At 51.3% G+C, this 19,882-nt stretch overlaps 1 protein-coding gene across 1 annotated transcript in view; it reads left to right on the forward strand.

Moving 5' to 3' along the window:
- Positions 1 to 466: 466 nt before the first annotated feature.
- ERGIC1 (endoplasmic reticulum-golgi intermediate compartment 1) overlaps positions 467 to 19,882 on the forward strand; it is a 118,585-nt gene continuing 99,169 nt past the window's right edge. The window contains exon 1 of the mRNA XM_032158639.2: positions 467 to 645. Within this exon, the coding sequence (XP_032014530.1) occupies positions 626 to 645 (20 nt within the window). The 5' untranslated portion in view covers positions 467 to 625. The remainder of the gene's footprint in view (positions 646 to 19,882) is intronic.

Here is a 19,882-nt window from a genome sequence, read left to right on the forward strand (position 1 = left end):
TGTGCAGATATGCAAAAGGGGCGGGGGGGGGGGGGGCGCTCTGAGAAGCCCAGTGGCTTTCCCAGAGAGGCACAGCAGGGGCAGAGGTGGGTCCACCTTAGCAGTCTAGGATGCCCGACCTCTTCCCTTCCCCCACAGTATTAGGCCCTCACTCAGAGCCAGACGCCGTGCACGGCCAAAGTCTGTATCACCCCCCACTCAATCACAGTTCAGTGAAACTGCTTACAAATGCAAAAAAAAACGGGGCTCGGAGAAGCAGATAATTTGTCCGAGGTCATCCAAAGAGATGGAGAAGGAAATCTAAGTGAGAGGCTTGAAGGAATGAGTACCGGAGTCCTTGGGGGACTCCCTTCCCTTCCGACAGCCTCGACTCTCCGCCCCTTCCCTGCCTGCCCGCGGGCCCCTTTAACCGGGTGGCGGAAGGGGCGGCCGGGCAGGCGGCGCCCAATGGGCTGCGCGGAGCGTCACTTCCCGGCAGCGGGAGGCGAGTGGCGAGTGGCGAGTGTCAGGGGGGCGGCCGGCGGGGGCGGGGCGGCCGGAGGAGGCGTTGGCAGCGGGCTCGGACCCACGCGGCGCCGCGGCCCGCCTGGCCTGCAGCGCTCCCACCCCCGGCGGCGGCGGCACGATGCCCTTTGACTTCAGGAGGTGAGTGTGGCGACCCCGGCCAGTCGGGAGTTCCCTCAGCGGGCAGAGGGAGCGCCCTGGCACGCCGCGGACCCCTCCCGCCCTGCATGCAAAAGCGGCTCCCCGCCCTGTGCATGCCTCCGCAGGCCCCTAGGGACCCCAGGCGAGCCCCCTGCCGCATACGAAGCCCGCCAGAGCCGCGGAGGCCCTCTCGTGCAGCGGGAGACAAACCCACCCACCTTCCCTCCGCCGAGCCCCCTCCCCAGCCTGCCCGTATACCTTGCATTCCCCGCCCCCACACTAGGAAACAGATTTCCTCCCTCCTCCCAGATGGGAACAGCCCTTACACCCCAGCATCCCTCTCCTCCCTCTACTGAACCTCCTTGGTGGACCCCACCCCAGCTGACAGGTGGGGCAGGGCACCTGGAATGAGTCCCGAGGGGCCTGGGGCCCCACGCAGCCTGCCGGCAGCTGGAGGGTTTTAGGTTTCTATAGCCTGAGGCTCCCTGAGGCCGGGCAGATCTGGAGGCCTGCGCCCGCCCCTCCCTCCCTCAGCCCCAGCCCTAGCCCTAGCCCTGTCCGCTGGGTATGGGCGCACCATGGGAAGGGGAGGAGGCGCCTTGGGTAGGACTCTGCAGAAGGGCCACCGGGGGCTGGCCTTGGCTTTCTGCAGTCACCACAGTGGGTCCTTTGTGGGGTCCAGCTGCCTCATGGTCTAGGTTGCATGGGGCATTCTGGAAGCCTGCGGGGGAAGAGATCTCCACCAGCGGTTCCCTTGAGGTGTGGAGGCCCAGGGGATGTCCTGGCCTGAGGCAGCCACACTTGGTGTCTGGCTGGGAAAAGAGCAGGGCTTTAATGCGGGGAGGAGCTGGATTAGAATCCTGGCTCTGCCCTTTCTACTGAACAGCTTGGTATATTCTAGAAGTTAGGGGCAAGGGCTCTGGGTTCAGAACTTCCTGTCGCTGCTGGGCTGACTGACCTCAACAAGTCTCTGAGCGCTCTCAGTTTCACCACCTGCAAATTGGGGCTAAAAATAAGGTCTCTGCTTGTGACGACTGAGTGCGTGAACACCCTTAACAGAGTCTGGCATGATTTAGATCTCAGAAATAGGGCATTAGTGGATGGGGGGTGTTCTCCAGGAGGGGTTTTCACATCCACAAAATAGTGATTCGATGCCTGTGCCACAGGAGGTATTTCTTCCCCTCTTCTTACATGTGAAGGCAGTGTAAAGTGACAGTCTACCCAGAGAGAAAGGCTCTTAGCCTGCCATGACCCCCATAGCATGGGATATATTGGGGTTTAGGCCCAAAAAGGACACTGGCCATGGACCTCTTGATTGGCTGACATGGTTTTCCATCCTGTCGGGGTCCCTGATACCAGCTAGCAAATGTTTGCCGGCTTCTTGCCCCTGCTGGGAAGCCCTGAGGCTACCAGACCTAGGCAGTTTTGAACAAGGAAAGCCCCTCTGATGGAATTCAAGGCCAGTCCTAATAGCATCAGTTAAGTCTGGGCCATAAGAGCTGTGGTCGGCACATCAATTCTTGGTTCCACAAAGCCTCCCCTTACCCAGGCCGACCGTAGAGATTCCTGCCACCCCCCACCCCTCCCGCCCCAGTGTGATTCAGTAGGTTCCGGTGATTTTGAGCTTGCTGGGGAAATTGCTGTTTTTGGTCTTTTAATCCTTTCTCCCTGCACCTCACCCTTCCGTCTTACCGAGGAGGAAATGAGGCTCCAGGGATGAGGGCCTTATCTTGGACTTTATGGGTGCTAAATGGGAAGGGTGGACTTGGGTCTCAGGTCACACATGGCTCCCAACCTTGTGCTCCTTGAATTGGTGGCTTGGGGGGCAGGTAAGGGAAGTAAGGAAAATGGGTGAGGCCAGCTCTAGCCTTTGGCCTTGGAAGGGCCCTGTATCAGGCATTGATATTCAAAGAGAGAAATGCCCAGCTCTGAGAAGCTGGCTAGTCTGGGGCTCCCTTGGCATACTTCAGGTCCCTGAGTGCCCAGGTGCCAGGGGGCCCAGCTTAACTAGGAAATACTCTCAGGGCTTGGGCTCACCTTGGAATGGTGAGAATGGATTCAGTGCTTCACATTTGCACCTTGGAGGATGAGCCATGTGTGCCCAGCAAACCTGCACTCTTTAAGCTCTGTGAACTACAGGGCTCCAGGACCTGGGTTCTACAGAGGGTTCTACCATCCCCATGCACCTTCCTCCTCTTCAGTGTGCATTCATCAAGCATTCATCAAGTGTTCAGTCCATGCTCAGCCCTCTGCCACAGGCCCCACCGTGAGGAGGTGGGTGGCATGTGGTCCGGCTCTCTTTGCATTCCAAGAGGAGGGAGGAGTCTTGGTGGGGTCCCAGGAGTGGGGGTGTGCATGAACTGGCACACAAGGAACATCTACCACTGTATACACACTTTGGGGTGCAGACATCGATTCCCTTGTCACCTGAGAGAGGGAGTTTTAATCTTCATTTTAAATCAAAGGAGAGGGGAGCTCCACTGAGTGGAAGCTGTTTGCTCTGGCCATGCAGTGCATGAGCTGGTGGAGCTAGGATTTGAACCTGGGGCTGTTAGCTCCAAAGCCTTAGATCTGGGAGAAAAGGGAGAGCTCGGAGGGGCCCACCGTCCTGTCAGCTCTTTTAAGAATTGTGGGGAGTGGAGAGGGGTATACCATGATTAGACCTTCTCCCCTTGTTCAAGGCCAGGGAGAAAACCAGCCTTCCTGCTCATATTCCTCTTCTTAAAATGAGAAGTAGAAAAAATAGCTCACTCTTGCCCTTCCCTACGGATACTTCTGATTTTCTTACTGCCTGTAGAGCCTGGTGCAGCTGAGTTCTGTGTTTTCCTGTCTGTGAAATGGGAATGAGGAGAGTACTCACCGAAGTAGAACAGTTGAGGGATGAGGCAGTGCAGAAAGCATTTGGACACAGAGTAAGCGCCCCATCCATTTTGGCCACCATATTTATTTGTGTAATTTTATTTTAGCACCCATCATCTCCTAACACATTATATAATTCACTTAATTATCATACTGCTTCTCCCTCCCTCCCATTAGTACATGAGCTCCTAAGGGCAAGAAGTTTTTATCTGGCTTCTTCAAGGTTGCATCTCCAGCACCTAGAACTGTGCTTGAGCCAAACTCGATCCTTGGAGATGCCTCTTGAAATCTGTCAAGGAAGCCATAGACATGGCGTGACTTGATATGCCAACTTCAGTGGGCAGATTTTCAGCCATTAGTGGAGAAATCTCCCCTCTCCACCCTTGAATCTGCCTTTCCTAGATTGTTTTTGGGGTTAAGGAAGAAGGCAGAATGCAGGGGAGGGAGGCTGAGCTTTCAATGATTTATTGTGTTTGCTTTGCTCTTGTTAAATTGTTTCACTAATGGCTGGATGTTGCAGTTGTGGAACTGGCCTTGTGACCCACATCCGTGTGTGTTGTTTCCAGTTCCGGCTGGCCTGGGGCCAGTAGCACCTGCTGCCTTCTGCACACCAGCCCAGGGTGGGTGAGGAGGGAAGATAACAGCATCCGGCAGCCCTGTGCCCAGGCCCAGTGGTGCCTGAGCACTGCCTTCCGGGAGGTGCAGGTGGCTGCTGTCCCACAGTGACAGCCCCCATGTTGAAACCCCAAGGCCTGGGGGGTGCCGCTGCACTGGCACTGACCAGATGTGCCCTGGGACTGTTGACTTCCCCTCTCGGAGCTTCCATTTCTTCATTTTAAGGAGGGGATGTAAACTTCGCTGCCTCACCTGGTAGACTAGATGTAGGGACAAGTGTGATCAATGCACACTTGCAGGATCAATGTGCAATGCAACTTGCAATGTAGGATCAGGCTCATAATTTGTGGGGCCCAGTGCAAAATGAAAATGTGGAGTCCCTTGTTGAAAAAGTATTAAGAATTTCAGGATGGCAGCAGCAGTGCATTCAGCCAAGCATGGACCCCTCTGAGTGTGTGAACCTGTGTGCCTGCACAGGTTATGCGGCCCTGATGGGGCTGGCCCTGCTGTAGGGCCTAGGTTTGGCCTCTACCATTTTTCACTCTGGCCTTCCGAGTGGTCTTTCCCCCTCCAGGATACCCCAGACCTCCTCAGGACTCCCTAGTGAGCTTTCCAAAGTTGATCTGATATTTTCATGTCCTGATTTCAGCCTTCAAATGGGTCTCATTGCTCTGAGGATCCAGTGTGAATTCCTTTTTTTAAAAAAATTATATAGAGATGGGGTCTCGCCATGTTGGCCAGGTTGTTCTTGAACTCCTGGCCTCAAGTAATCCTCCTTCCTTGGCCTCCCAAAGTGCTAAGATCACAGGCATGAGCCACTGCGCCTGGCCCAATGGCCCAATTCCTTAGGCCCCAATAGGGAATGGGACCCTGGTAGCCCCATCAGTTCCTACACCAAGCTAAGCCCCAGCCACCACAGGGACCTCTGAGCACAGAGTTAACATTCAACAGAGAGTAGCTAACATGAATGCCTGTATTTCCACCCTGCTGTTTCTTCCAGAAAGAATTCCAAGGAAGCTGACAAGAACATATACTTTACAGCAAGTTTTAAAAAATATAAATAGGAGCTGGGAGCTGTGGCTCATGCCTGTAATCCCAGCACTTTGGGAGGCCGAGGTGGGTGGATTACCTGAGGTCAGGAGTTTGAGACCAGCCTGGCCAACATGGTGAAACCCCATCTCTACTAAAAATACAAAAATTAGCCGGGCATGGTGGTAATCCCAGCTACTTGGGAGGCTGAGGCAGGAGAATTGCTTGAGTCCGGGAGACGGAGATTGCAGTGAACTGAGATCTTGCTACTGTACTCCAGCCTGGCCAACAGAGTGAGACTCTGTCTCAAAAAAAAAAAAAAAAATGTCTGTATATGGGCCAGGTGTGGTGGCTCACACCTGTAATCCCAGCACTTTGGGAGGCCGAAGTGGGAGGATTCCTTGAGGATTGCAGGAGTTCAAGACCAAGCTGGTCAACATAGCAGGACCCCATCTCTATGGGCGAAAAAAATGGCCAGGCGTGGTGGTGTGCGCCTGTGGTCCTAGTTTCTTGGGAGGCTGAGGTGGAAGGATCACTTGAGCCCAGGAGGTGGAGCCTTCAGTGAGCCACGTTCATGCCGTTGCATTCCACACTGGGTAACAGAGGAAGACCCTATCTCAAAACACACACATACACACACACACATACACGTATAGGCTTAAAAATCAGGGCAAAAAGAAAATAAAAACTAGACCAGAGAGAAAATTGTGTGAAAAGGCCAGTATTTCATGTTTATTGAACATTCGCTAGTGACAGGCACTGTTGTAAGGCTCTTACTGCATCAGCCCATTTAATTCTCCGCAGTCCTACAAGGGAGGCACTGTGGTTACCCCACTTTACAGATGAGCCAGTGGAGGTGCCACAGAGTTCGGAAACACGGTCGTTCCTGTTCCTGGAGCTGGGATTGGAACACTGCCATTTGGCACCAGAGCTCCACTGTGTCCTGTAGGCTCATCTCTAAAGCTATCTCTTTTCTATTCACTAAATTCAGAGAGAACTGAGAACTCTTCTAATTGGATTCATTGGATTTCTCTTCACTAATCCTCACCCAGCAGTGCTCATTAAGAAGCTGAAAGCCAGCAACTTTTTCCCCCAGCCTCATGTAGCCTGACACCTGATTCTGAAATGGTCTTTAAAGACCCTCACACCAGCTAATGGCATTACCCTCGAGGGGCTCAGTTTTCCCACGCTGACCAGTGGGGGTTTTCCAGCTTAGAGCATCATGTTTACCTGCTCGCCAGGACGTGGAATGAGATGGAATGTCCTCTCCTCCCAAGGCAGTTTGGATTCCTGACTATGGTGCTGTAGCAGCAGGAGACAGGGCTTTAGCCAGCTGTGTCCTGGTTAAGTTACATTCCCCATCTGGTAGTCCTTTCGTATTTTATTTGGAGTTACTCCTAGCCAGTTTTCATCAGGCGTGGGAGAGACAGGCAGGGTGTGAAGAGGGCATTTGGGGTGAGGCTCACCCAGTACATCTAAATCAGTGAGCCTCAACCGTGGCTGTACATTAAAGTCTCTCATGTGATTCTAATGCACATCCAAGACGGAGGAGAATTGCTCTGAATTGGGAGAACCAATAGCAAGCAGGGCTGAGCGCACTGGGGGAGCCAGGTCGGGTGGCGGTGGAGAGCCTTGCCTCGGGCGGCTGGGGCGTGGAGTTCCAGTCCCACCCATCATTCCTGCATGACCTTTGGCAAATCTGTTACCCCACCAGTAAAGTGGACAGTGAGGGGCCATAACTTTCTACTAATAACCTTGCTCTTCAAAGTGCAGTCCCAGATGCCAGCTTCAGCAGCACCTCGGAGCTTGTTGGAAGTGGAGACTCTCAATGCCCACCTGGAATCTGAATCTGTAATTTAACAAGATCCCCAGGTGATTCATGTATTCATTAAAACGTATAAAGCCCTGGTCTGTATGATTAATTTGACTCAGTGTTCTCCAGTCTGTGTCCCTCCCTGCCGCACTGGCTGCCTCACTAAGGGCTCTGAAGAGTCCAGCACTGAACGAACCAGAGTTATTTGGTTCAGCCCAGCATTTGCCACATGTATAGTCTCAGACGCCCTGTTGTTTATGGAGCAGCTAGTACCATTTCTCAAAACACAGTATGGGAAACCCAGCCCTAATTGATCCTTTAAGGAAGTGGCAATTAACCTAATTGTCTGTTGTCAGCTTTAACTTTTAGGTCTATTAACTTAATTACATTGATTGTATATGTGGGAAAAGTACAGGACAGGAAAAAAACCTCCAACGCTGGCTGTATTTGTTTAAAAAAAATCTTGACCCATGGGAGAGGCAGGGTGAACTCAGGGTTCTCCATACAGCCAAGAGCCAGGGGACATGTGGGGTCCTTTACAGATAGCTCTTCTCCCTCTGAGTGGGCATGATCCTTCCTGTTTTATGTCCAGGGAAACCGACCCTCAGAAATGCTGGGTCACAGCTGGTGCATCTGACAGCGTAATCCTCATGCCCTTAACAATTAGCCTTCCTCCTGGCACCTGCCAGGCAGCATAGCTACACAGGGAGGAAGATCCGCTTGAAATGGACAAACCATTCTGTTTCTCCAAAAGGTGGAAACCCTATTCGGGATGAGAGGCCTGGCTGTAATTACAGTTAGTATAGTCAGAGGACCCGGATGTCCCTGATTACTGGGAACTGGCGTTGTGATAGCCCCTCCATACATTAGCTTTCCTTTCTCAGATTCTGGTCTGGGTCTTGAATATCTTTGGAGGAGAAGAAGTAATGCTCATCTTATTAGCAATACCTCACAGCCCTTCAGCTTGTAATGTCTTGAGCACTGGGCTAGGCATGTCGTTGGACTTATAAAATCACACTGGCCTTACAGACAGATACAATGATTCATGATTTATTTTCTTTGTTTTATTTTTAAAGTTAGCGTATGATAAAATTAATGTGTGTTTGTGCACTCTTCTATGAAAGTTAATACTTGTTTATCATGTAATCACCACCATCCAGATACAGGACAGCTCCATCTCTATCACCCCTCACATCTCATGCTGTCACTTTATAGTCATACCATTCATTTGGTTATTTTTTGTGTGGTAAGAATACCTAACATCAGAGCACCCTCTTTTTTGAGACGGAGATTCATTCTTGTTGCTCAGGCTGGAGTGCAATGGCGCAGTCTCGGCTCACTGCAACCTCCACTTCCCAGGTTCAAGCAATTCTGCCTCAGCCTCCCAAGTAGCTGAGATTACAGGCATGCACCATCAAGCCCAGCTAATTTTGTATTTTTAGTGGAGATGGGGTTTCGCCATATTTGCCTATTTTAGATACCTCATGTAAGTGGAATCATGCAGTATTCATTCTGTGTCTGCCTTATTCCACATAACATAATGTCCACCAGGTTCATCAGTGGTGCCACAAATGACAGAATTTCCTTGTTTAAGGCTGGGTAATATTTCAAGATGTATATATACCAACATTTACCCCTTAATAGACATGTAGGTTGTTTCCTCATCTTGGCAGTTACGAATAATGCTGCAGTGAGCATGGGAGTGCAGATGTCTCTGAGATCCTGATTTCAGTTCTTTGGATAAATACCCCAAAGTGGGACTGCTGGATCCTATGGTAGCTCTGTTTTTAATTTGTTGAGAAATCTTCCTCCTGTTTTCCATAGTGGCTTCACTATCTTTCCTTCCCAGCAACAGTGTACAAGGGTTCCCTCTCCCCACATCTTGCCAACATGTCTTTTGTTTTTCTGGTAATAGCCACCCTAGCAGGTATGAGGTGCTATTTCATTGTGATTTTTATTTGCATTTCCCTGATGAATAGAGATTTTGAGCATCTTTTCAAGATCTTGGCCATTTGTATGTCTTGTTTGGAGAAATATCCATTCACATTTTTTGTGCTTTTTAAAATTGGAAGGTTTTTGGCCAGGCATGGTGACTCACGCCTGTAATCCCAGCACTTTGGGAGGCCAAGGTGGGTGGATCACCTGAGGTCAGGAGTTCGAGACCAACCTGGCCAACATGGAGAAACCCCGTCTCTACTAAAAATACAAAAATTAGCTGGGCATGGTGGCATGCGCCTGTAGTCCCAGCTAGTTGGGAGGCTGAGGCAGAAGAATTGCTTGAACCTCCGGGAGGCAGAGGTTGCAGTGAGCCGAGATTGCACCACTGCACTCCAGCCTGGGTGACAGAGTGAAACTCCGTCTGAAAAATTAAATAAAATAAAATAGGGGTTTATTTTTGCCACTGAGTTTAAGGAGTTGCTTATATATTCTGGATATTAGCCCCTTATCAGGTGTATGGTTTGCAAATGTTTTCTTCCATTCTGTAGTTACGTTTTCACTCTGTTAATGTTTTCTTTATTAATTCAATTTTAAAATGGTAAGCCAAGGCACAGAGCTGGAATGGGAATGGCCCAGGACACAGCTGGTGAGGTGCGGGGCTGGGGTCCCAGAGCCTGGCACCTCACATGGTGCTATCCTGCTTTGCTGATTTTTCTTGTTGATTTTTTTTATTCTTCACTAGATCTTCTCTCCCCTCCCAGTTTCACACCAGGAGTTACCAACAGATAGAATTACCTAAAATATCCTTTGAGAACTTTGGGAAACCCTGGTGATATTTGGCGTGTTTTGATGTCTTGCTGGGTCCAAGAGTATGTTCTTGGTGTGCAGAAAGAGTCTCCAAGTCTTCAGGGGAAAGTGGTATGTAGCGGTCCAACCCTGGCCACCCTTTCTGAATGGTCTTCTACCTTGTAAACCCCTCTGAGGACTGACCACAGGTCCCCTGGGGAACGCTGTCAAGTGCCCTTGGAACTGACCCTCACATTGCACTCATTCGGCAGAGCTCTCTGGATTGAAATCCCTTCCTCAGTGTTTACCAGCTGTGGGGCCCAGGACAAGACACTTTGACTCTGCAAGCCTCAGTTTTCCTCATCTGCAAATTGGGGTGCTCGTACTTTCTTTGCGGGGATTTTGTGAGGGTGAGGTGAGCTCACGTGGAATGTGACACAAGTGTACTTGGAGGTGGGGGGACATTTCCCTCTTCTCTGCCTTTCCTGGCGGCATAGTCCTGTGCCCCTCGCCGAGCCGTGATAGATGTCAGTGGTGGGTCTTCTGGTAGGTGGACATGGTAAAACCAGGGCCTCCGGGGTTTGCAGGGCACAGATGCAATCACATGGAAACACCTGAGATGGTCAGACCCAGAGTTAGACCCCTCTCCCTTTGTGGTACCCACACGGCCATAGACATCAAACACCAGTCTGTGGTAAGGGAGAAAGTGGCCAGAGGGTCACACACTCAGGCGCCCCTACCTATCAGCAAGCACCTCAGTAGGTGATTGGGCAAGGTGTGGGCCATGGCCACCTGGAGCGCGAGGCCCTGTGGGGAAGGGACAGCTGACATGCAGCTCTGTTGCTTACTGCCTACAGATGCCCTGATTTTTCAAGAGACAATGAAAATGTGATAAGTTGTGTGAAAATGGTTGGCCACTGATTTCAATTTTATTTCTGTTAAACACCAAACAAATGCTTCTGAGGGCTGACAATAGCCTATGACAGGCAGGGTGCCGCCTGTGTGTCGCACATGGCAGTGTGACCAGGACAGACTCGGGTGGGCAGGACCTTGGGCTCGTGGGAGGTGGCCTAGTGGGCATGGACTCGAAGCTGGAGGCAGAGGAGTGAGGGACCCACAAGTCAATTTCTTTGGGCACAGGCAGCCTCGGGGCCCCATCCCACGCTAAGCCGCCTGCCACCCGGGGCTTGGCCTGGCCCTAGGACCTTGATTCCTTCAGGTGGCAGCTGGGGCTCCCCTCCTCTGATGGTGTGGGAATGGCACCACCGGCCCCTGCCATTGGACCTGCTGTCCTCTTTGGTGATCCTAGGGCTGGCCCACGTCCCTTTGGAGTGACACACCCTTTCTGCAGATCCTTCAATACCTTCGTCCCCGGGGTGTCTTTCAGGTGACTTCCCACCCGGGGTGTCTTTCAGGTGACTTCCCAGGGACATGCTGTGATAACAGTAGTGCCCAAAATAGTCACTACTTACCGAGTGCTAGACTAAAGGCTTTTCTTGGATTCCCTCAGTCCATCCTCAAGTCAGGTAGGAGCCATTTCCCATTCCCATCTTCTTGAGGAGGACGCAGGGTATAGAGGGGGAACAGGACTTGGCTGAGGTCACACAAACAGCAGGTAATGCAGCTAAGACCCAAGTGCCTGTCTCTGTGCCAAAGCTGGCTTTCTCAGCCAGTATCATGCCCCAGGAGGGGAGTGTTGTTGCCTTGATTTTCTTGCAACCCCTCCATGGATACCCCCCATCTACTCAGTTGTGTTTACAGTCTGTTGCCTTGGGGGCAACACACTGTAGAAGTGGAAGCCTTGGGGGGCCCTGGTTGCTGGAGAGGAGGCCGGGCCTGGTGACCATTTCCTACTACCCTGTGCATCTGTGGGCGAGAGATTATGCTGAGCCCCTGCCGGGGGAGCCAGGAGGGCGTGCAGCACTTCCTGTGGGCAGTGGGCAGGGCGGAGGATGCTCTGGCCAGTGCCCAGGGCCCCTGTCCACACACCAGGAGCAGGCTGGGCCGTAGAGTCATCTGTTGGTTGAACACATTGATTGAGGGCCTGTGTGCCAGGTATCATTCTAGAAACAGGGGACATAGTGCTGGGCCAAACAGACAACCCCTGCCCTGCAACTCATGATTTAAAATTCATATTTTAATTCTGGTATTTTGCTTCTCTCTCTCTTTTAAGTAAATACACTTTTTATTTTGGAATAGCTGAGATTTACAGAAAAGCTGCAAAGCTAGTACAGACACCCTGCATCTATTCTGCGAGGGTCCCCACCTTCCATTACCACATTCTCACCACTAAGAAGCTGACCTTTGCTCATGAATATTCTCTAAACTCTGGGCTTTATTTGGATTTTGCCCATTTTCCACTGATGTCCTCGTGGCACCCCAGGATCCCATCCAAGGTCCCACATTTGCATTCAGAGCCCGTGTGTCCCCAGGCTCCTCTGAGTGGGGGCAGTTTCTCAGTCGGTCCCTGTTTTCTATGACCTCGGCAGCCTTGAGGGAGACAGGCCAGGCATCCTGTAGAATGTCCTCAGCCTGAGTTTGTCTGATGTTTCTTCCTAAGTGGACAGGATTATGGTTTTGGGGAAGCATCCCCCGAGGTGAAGCGTCCTTCTCAGCACATCCCGTGGGGGCCCATGGCATCCATTTGACCTCTCTGGTGATGTCGGCCTTCAGTACCTGGTTAAGTCCTCATTTGGGTTGGTGGACTTTCTCCCCCTCCCCCAATCCCCTGCACCCGTCTTTCCTGTAAAGTGACCCTCCTGGAGGGAAGTGGACTGACTCCCAGCATCTAAAATCCCTTGCGTGATGCTACGTGACTTAACAGTGCCTCTTTCTGCGCTGTCTGTGCAGGATGCCCAGCACTGGGCACTTTGACTCACTTCTGAGCCCAGCAGCATAAGATGGGGCAGGAGAAGGAGCTTGTAAGAACCCATTGTCCTCCCTGGCCTGCCCCTTGTGCCAGGCTGATGTCAGGTGGTTTACAGTCATGATCTCATTTCACCATCATTACACACCTGCGTGATAGGAGGAACTGTCTTGGCTCTGAGTTGGGAGACAGCAGAGCTAGGATTGCAGCCGATCTGGGTCCCCGCTCCACAGTCTTTGGATTATGCCCTGTGCCCTTTGTAAGAAGAGCCAATAAGAACGGCTATAGGAACCATGTCATAAGAGTAACCTTCAAAGGACTAGGAAGGTTTCTCCCGGCACAGGGAAGTGTTTTAAGAGGTGAGCATGAGACTTGACGCAGAGTCTTTTAGGCCCCTTACAGTAGACAGTGGTGGGCCTGTCTGGAGCTCATTGCTGTGGATTCAGGATGTGACTCTTGACTGCCGTGAGGACTAAATAAGTTTGCCTCTGTAAAGCCCTTAGAACTGTGCCTGGCATCTGTTAGGTGCTTGATATCTATTCATTATAGAAAAAAGCACCAGGATATCCAGGCTGTCAGAGAAGATTTATGGATGGGCAGGAAATTGGACTAGAGATACCTCCTTTGTGTTAGCCTAAGTCAGCTAATTCCTATAAACAACCTGCAGATCTCAGTGTTGTAATGCAACACACGTTTATTTTTTCTCAGTGTAACTTATGCTGGAACTTGATGACTGCTCATGAAGTCCCAGCAGAAGATGGGGTGCTCCGCTTCCCCTGGGTACTCAGAGGCCTTGACTCCTTCCGTCTTCTGGCTCTGTCCTCCTCTGGGGTGTGCTGGATCCTCTCCTTGGCCTGGCAGTGGTGGGGAGAGAAAGGAGGATGGGGACAATTGGCTGGCAGGTCAAGATGTGGGGCCATCACTTCTGCTCACACTCCTTTGTCCAGAACTCAGAGACCTGGTCACACCTAACTGCAGGAGAGGTCAGCAAATACAGTCTAGCAGTGTGCCCAGAGGAAGAGGAAAGAAAGCGCTTTCATGGGCACGTTCATAAGCGTGTCTCTACCATGGCAACTGAATCAGTGCTTTTTACCCTTCCACTATTCTGCTACTATCATCATAATTTTTGGCAGATTCCTAAACAGCATGTGATATATATATATATTTGTTGTTGTTGTTGTTGAGAGGGAGTCTTGCTCTGTTGCCAGGCTGGAGTGCAGTGGCATGATCTTGGCTCACTGCAACCTCTGCCTCCCGGGTTCAAGTGATTCTTCTGCCTCAGCTTCCCAAGTTAGCTGGGACTACAGGTGCGCGCCACCACACCCAGCTAATTTTTGTATTTTTAGTAGAGACGGGGTTTCGCCATGTTGACCAGGATGGTCTCGATCTCTTGACCTCATGGTCCACCCGCCTTGGCCTCCCAAAGTGCTGGGATTACAGGCATGCGCCACCGCGCCCAGCCACATGTGTTATTTACTTAATATTTTTTCCTTGAATTAATCAGTTTTTGAACTTAACACTTTTCTTGATGAAAGGTGACCTTATAACGTCTTTGAAAATGGAAAAGCAATAGCTCCTGCTGTAAATTGATACAAATAATCTCAATGTATTTGGTTCTCACTAGCTTCTGGTGCCTGGTGAAGTTGCTGGGTCTGTTAAAAAAGAGATATTAGCAAGTGCTAGAGAGAAGAGATGTTGAAGATATAGTAGTACCACCCTGAGACTTTCTCGTTGATATTCTGAGCATACTCAAAAGAGAGCTGAACAGGGAATAACTTTTTTCACGGTGAGGTCTGATGTCATTTAACCACCAGGGAAGTGGGGTTCATTCCTTTTTTTCCCTCCATCAAAAATGTACTGGAGGGATTCTGGGGAAAACAAGACAGACACTGTTTCCACCTTCATGATGATTCCAGGCTATTGGGGAAGATGGGCAGAACAGCAGGGAACAAATCATTGCACAAGTGGTTATTTTCCATTATGATGAGTGCTGAGAAGGAAGGCAAAGTAGATGGGGTGACAGAGAGTTTATAGAGAAGGAGCTCACTGGATTAGCTTGGCTAACTAGTACTCTTCCTCAAAAAAGATCTTCCCAGACTGCCTCTTCAACCTAACTTGGGTCACCTGCCACCCCTTTTCTGGCCGCACCTTTTTATGACACCTAGACAGGTCCTTCAGATCACCTGGCACAATTAGCACAGTTTGCAGTGATTTGTTTGTGCAGTTTGTCATCTTGTGTCTGTCTTCCTTGATGGAGTCTTAAGTCCTCGAGAGCAGGGGCCATATCTGTGTGTTCGTCACTGGATCCTGGTGCTGAGCCAGGGTCTGCATGCTGTGGATGGTCAGTAAATATTGATTGAATGAAGGAAGTAGAGAGACAGGGAGGAAGGGTCCAGCTGAGACCCTCCTGCAATGTGGCAGAGGGGTTCACCTCCGCAAGAATGGAGGACTTCATTGCTATATCCCTTTGCGTTTGGAAAATGTTTCTAGTTTTCTCCTAAGTGCATCTGAAAGAATTTATTTTGACTGAGTCCTGAGGAATTGGGAAGTCAGACATTACTGAGGCCCTGCCTGAAGGAGGGGTGGGTGGCCCACTACCTGTCCTGATGGGAGGCCACCACATGCCAGCTCCCCTTGCTTGAAGCCATGTTAGTCCCCAGAACAGGACTAAGGAAGCTGGGAGAAGACACCTGACATTCCACCTTTACTTCTGCCTGGGCATTAGGATTCACTGTAATTATTCCCATTTTGAGGAAATGGAGACCCAGAGAAGTTGAAGACCTGGCTCAGGGTCATACCTCTGGCAAAGTAACAAACCCAAGCCCTAGCTCTTCTTTCCGACCCCCAGAAAGTAATGCTTTCCGTTAGATCACCTAACCCTGGAAATCTTAGTTGCCTGTTTTTGAGTTGAGCAACTGTGCTCTCTCTAGCAAACTGGCCAGTTTCCCTAATCACCTGGGGCCCTGTGCGGATCCGGGAGAATTAGATTCAGGTGGCCTGGGAATCTGCATTTTCACCAGTGTCTTCAGTGATTCTTAGGGTCAGGCAAGCTGGGGAGACCCTGAATAAGGCTTCCCCCATTATGTTCCCAGTGTAACTCTGGAACCAGGTACCACAAATCTTTGTTAACCTAGTAATGACCATCACAAAAGCCAGTGATGGGACTAAGACTTCAGAAAGCCCTTGAAGATGTGTGTCCTCTAGGGATCATTGTTTCTCTGCAGATGAGGAAGCTGAGGCTTTAGGGGGTTGAGAGTTGGGGGTCACACCTGCAGGAACGCAGCTCTTCTGAATTTGAATCCCATACGTTTTCCAGTTGATGGCCTGCCATCATATGTGTCTTGGTGAATGTTAGGTCATCACATACCCCCAGTGACAGCAGCTGTGGGTCTCCTCTCTGTCCTGGTGCATAGCACAAGACCTCACCCACGCTTTCTGCACTCAACTTGTTTCTGGAAGGCAGGGAGGAAGGAAGCTGCCAGTGCTAGACATTTGCAGGGGAACGGGGGTGGGTAGGTGGTGATAGTAGAAGTAAAAACATTCGCTGAGCATCTCTGGGGTATCGGGAGCAGTGCTACAAACTATCAATATCATCTTCTTCTGTTCTTACCCGTCGAGTTGGGGCTTTTATTTGCCTCATTTTACAGGTGAGAGAACCGAGGTGGAGTGATCTAATCTAGCGTTGGGTGTGTGTCAAAGTCGTGGGCTGATTAGAATTAGTAAACACGGAAGCTGGAGGGGTCCCAGGATGGGTTCAGTGTCGCCCTGATGTACCCAGCAAGCCAGGTGGCAGGAGCTGGTTCCACCTTTCGGGCCTGCCTGACTTTCCCCAATTCGGCTTCCGTTGGCCAAGCTGCAAAACTGGGTCACACTTGAAGCCAGGTGATTGGTCAAAGCTGAGTTAACCCTGAGTCAAAGGAGGGCATGAGGTTCGCCTACCCGCCCCCTCCCTGCCCCACCCCACCCCACCCCACCCTGGGCCAGGCCCCTCACAGTGGAGCCACACAGACACGTCATCCTGCTTGGGCCTCCGCCTGCCCCACACTCACCGGAGCATGACCAGTCAGCCACCCGGGATTTGGCTGTTCTAGAGGCACTGTTCTATGCTGCCAGGCAGACCTGGGACAGCTGGGCTGAGGGCTCGGGGGAGTAGAGGGAGGTGGGCACAGTGTAGTGCGGAGAGGCCTAGGGCTTTGGAGTCTGGTGGACCTGGGTGCTGATCCTGGTGCTCCCACCCACTCGTTGTGTGTCCTTGGGCAGCTCACTTCACTTCTCTGAGTCTGTTTTCTGATCCACAAATGGGGATATAACCCTGACCCCAAGCAGCCGCTGTGTAGAGTTAACAAGAGCCTCATATAGCCCTAGGTCTTATTTCAGTGTCGAGCCCCTCTTTTCTTCCTGCATTTATGAAACTTCCTGACACATTTGGTCTTCTAAAGCGGAAGTTGCAAACTGGTGGCATCAGAGGTTGAGTTTTGCCCACAAATGTGATTATTTGGCCCTCACATTTTTAAAAAATTGAATTTTATGTCAGCATTTTTGAATGAAAATATTTCACATAAAAATTTGGATTTCCAGCCGGGCACGGTGGCTCACGCTTATAATCCCAGCACTTTGGGAGGCTGAGGTGAGCGGATCACTTGAGGCCAGGAGTTCGAGCCTGGCCAACATGGTGAAACTCCATCTCTACTGAAAATACAAAAAATTAGCTGGGCGTGATGGCATGTGCATGTAATCCCAGCTATTCAGGAGGCTTAGGCAGGAGAATCCCTTGAACCCGGGTGGTGGAGCTTGCAGTGAGCTGAGATTGCACAACTGCACTCCAGCCTGGGCAACAGAGCGAGACTCCGTCTCAATAAATAAATAAATAAATAAATAAAAATTCAGGCACAGTGGCTCACATCTGTAAAGCCAGCACTTTGGGAGGCCGAGGCGGGCAGATCACCTGAGGTCAGGAGTTCAAGACCAGCTTGACCAATATGGTGAGATCCCGTTTCTACTAAAAATAGAAAAATTAGCCGGGTGTGGTGGCATGCACCAGTAGTGCCAGCTACTCAGGAGGCTGAGACAGGAGAATCGCTTCAACCTCGGAGGTGGAGGTTGCAGTGAGCTGAGATTGCGCCACTGCACTCCAGCCTGGGTGACAGAGCAAGACTCCGTTTCAATAAACAATAAAAAAATTGGATTTCCAATGCATCTGGAAAAATGGACCTCAGTGGCCACATGGCAGCCCAGGGCTGTTGCTGGGCAGACCTCTGGGACCTTAAAGCGGGAGATATGAGAGCCAGGATCAGGTTGCAGGGCCCTAGACAGGGACAGGGGGGTGTGGTCACCTCAGGGGCTTCAGGTGCCCGAGGACCCCTCTGAGACATGAGGACAGTCTTCCATTGTGACTGACTTAATTCTCCCTAGTAAGGAGGTGGCTTTTAGAGTCTGGATGCCCCTGGGTAAAAGGGCTCCACTTACCAGCTCCTTGGGTCAGTCACTGACTTGTCTGTGCCGCTTTCTCATTTGCAAAACAAGAGTAATGGGTTGTTAGTAAGCACCATGGTAAGCACCCCACTCGTGTCAGCAGCTCATATGAGTCTATCCCAAGTAGGAGATTTGCCCAAGATCTTCTTTGAGAGATGTCTTTCTAAAGGTTCCTGGAGAGATAGGCCTGTGTCTGGAAATCCCAGGCAGGGACTCTGACTGTGATCAGGCCTCCGCCTGTCAATGGGTGAACCAGCCAAAAGGAGACCGCCAAAGCATCAGGGGCATTGCCATGATTTGATTGGGAGGGAGTGTCAGTGTTGCATTTTTTGTACCCCCACTTTGAGCCCTGTGCTTAAAGACACCATCGAGGCCACCCCCTGATGGTCTTGGGAATGGATAGAGCTGAAAAGAGTGAGTCCCAGAGGCAGCTCTTCATTTTCCAGAACACAGGCAGGGCTGCCAGGTGCCCTTTGTGGGCTTGTTAGCCTGCAGGAGCTGGTTTCTGCTGACTGATGCTAAGTCAAAGAGGTCTCCTGGCTCTAACTCAGACACTTCCTCATACGGTCTTCTTAGTGGGCTTCGTGCTGACAGTGGATGCCAGGGACCCAGGCAGGGAGGTCTCCCTTTTGAAAGGGGCCACTGGCCTTTGGGAAATAGTAGAGACCAGTGATTAAGAGCTTGATCTCCAGAGCCCCTCATAGGCCATCAGTGACATGAGAGCAGAGACCGGCTCAGCCTTGTTCTCTACCAGGTCCCCAGGGCCAAGGACACTGAAAGCCCTTTTTAAAAAAAGTGTTGAATAGTAAATGAGCAGGGTCTTCCTCTTGGGTCTGAACCTCAGCTCTCCTACTTGAAGCCTCTCTTGACTTGCCAACAACTTACCGTGTCATCAGCGGGGATGGTAATGGTTCCTTCCTCCTGGGGGACAGTAGAGTTTCAGTGAGGTAACGTGTACATCACTCAGCATGGCACTCAGCCATGCAACGTGCTCAGCACATGTGGCTGTGATGACTGTTTGGTTTGCACAGGCATTTGTATGTGTGGACCTTGACACAGGTTCCCACACAGGACTCTGGCCCCATGGGTGACGGTGTTACAGCTGTCCTTTTGGAATCTTCACCTCACCTAAGCTCCCTGTCAGTAATAGCCCAGAGGAGAGAGGGCATGTGGGTTTGGCCAAGGGAGAGGATCTCTGGGGAAAGTCACCCTGTTTGTCCAAGAAGCGCCTGTGTGTACGTGTAGGTATGAGTGTGCAAATGTGTGAAACTGCGTGTTCATGCCTTTGCTGCAGGCCCACAAGGTGGTTTACCATGTGCTGTTGTTGCCTGGAAAGGTATTGCGCAGGATGCCGTGTGGTATGATGTCCGTGGCCCCAGCAGCCCCAGTGACTGGTGAGCGGCTCCTGGGTCTGCTCCTGCCTCCAGTGGTAGCAGCCACAGGAGTCCCGGCTGCAGCCCCCATGGCAGCCCCCATCGTGCTGGGTGTTGGCTTTTGGAAATCCCTGCATACCTGCAAGGGCTCCCGTGGTGGGGGTGGAGGTGGAGGAGCTGGTCAGGCCGCCCAGAGGCATCTTCCTCAGTGGAGCCTTCTGCCAGGTACCTCTCAGCTGTTTTCCAAATGACTACTTAGCATTTCCCTGCCTCTATCCCCACAGCAGCCCTGTAGGGAAGGAGTGGCCCATTTCACAGATGAGAAACTCGAGGCTTACAGAGTCAGTCTGCGCAACTGGGGCTGGGGGCAATGTGCTGGTTAAAATGCAGATTCCCGTCTCCCGCTTACTCCCCGCCCCGGAGGATGGGATGTGGGAATCAGGGTCCAGGCCTTGGTGTTCTAAGCAGCCTCTCCAAGGAGCTGCG

This window comes from Hylobates moloch, unplaced genomic scaffold (assembly GCF_009828535.3).
Source record: "Hylobates moloch isolate HMO894 unplaced genomic scaffold, HMol_V3 SCAFFOLD_6, whole genome shotgun sequence".
Lineage (NCBI taxonomy): Eukaryota > Metazoa > Chordata > Mammalia > Primates > Hylobatidae > Hylobates > Hylobates moloch.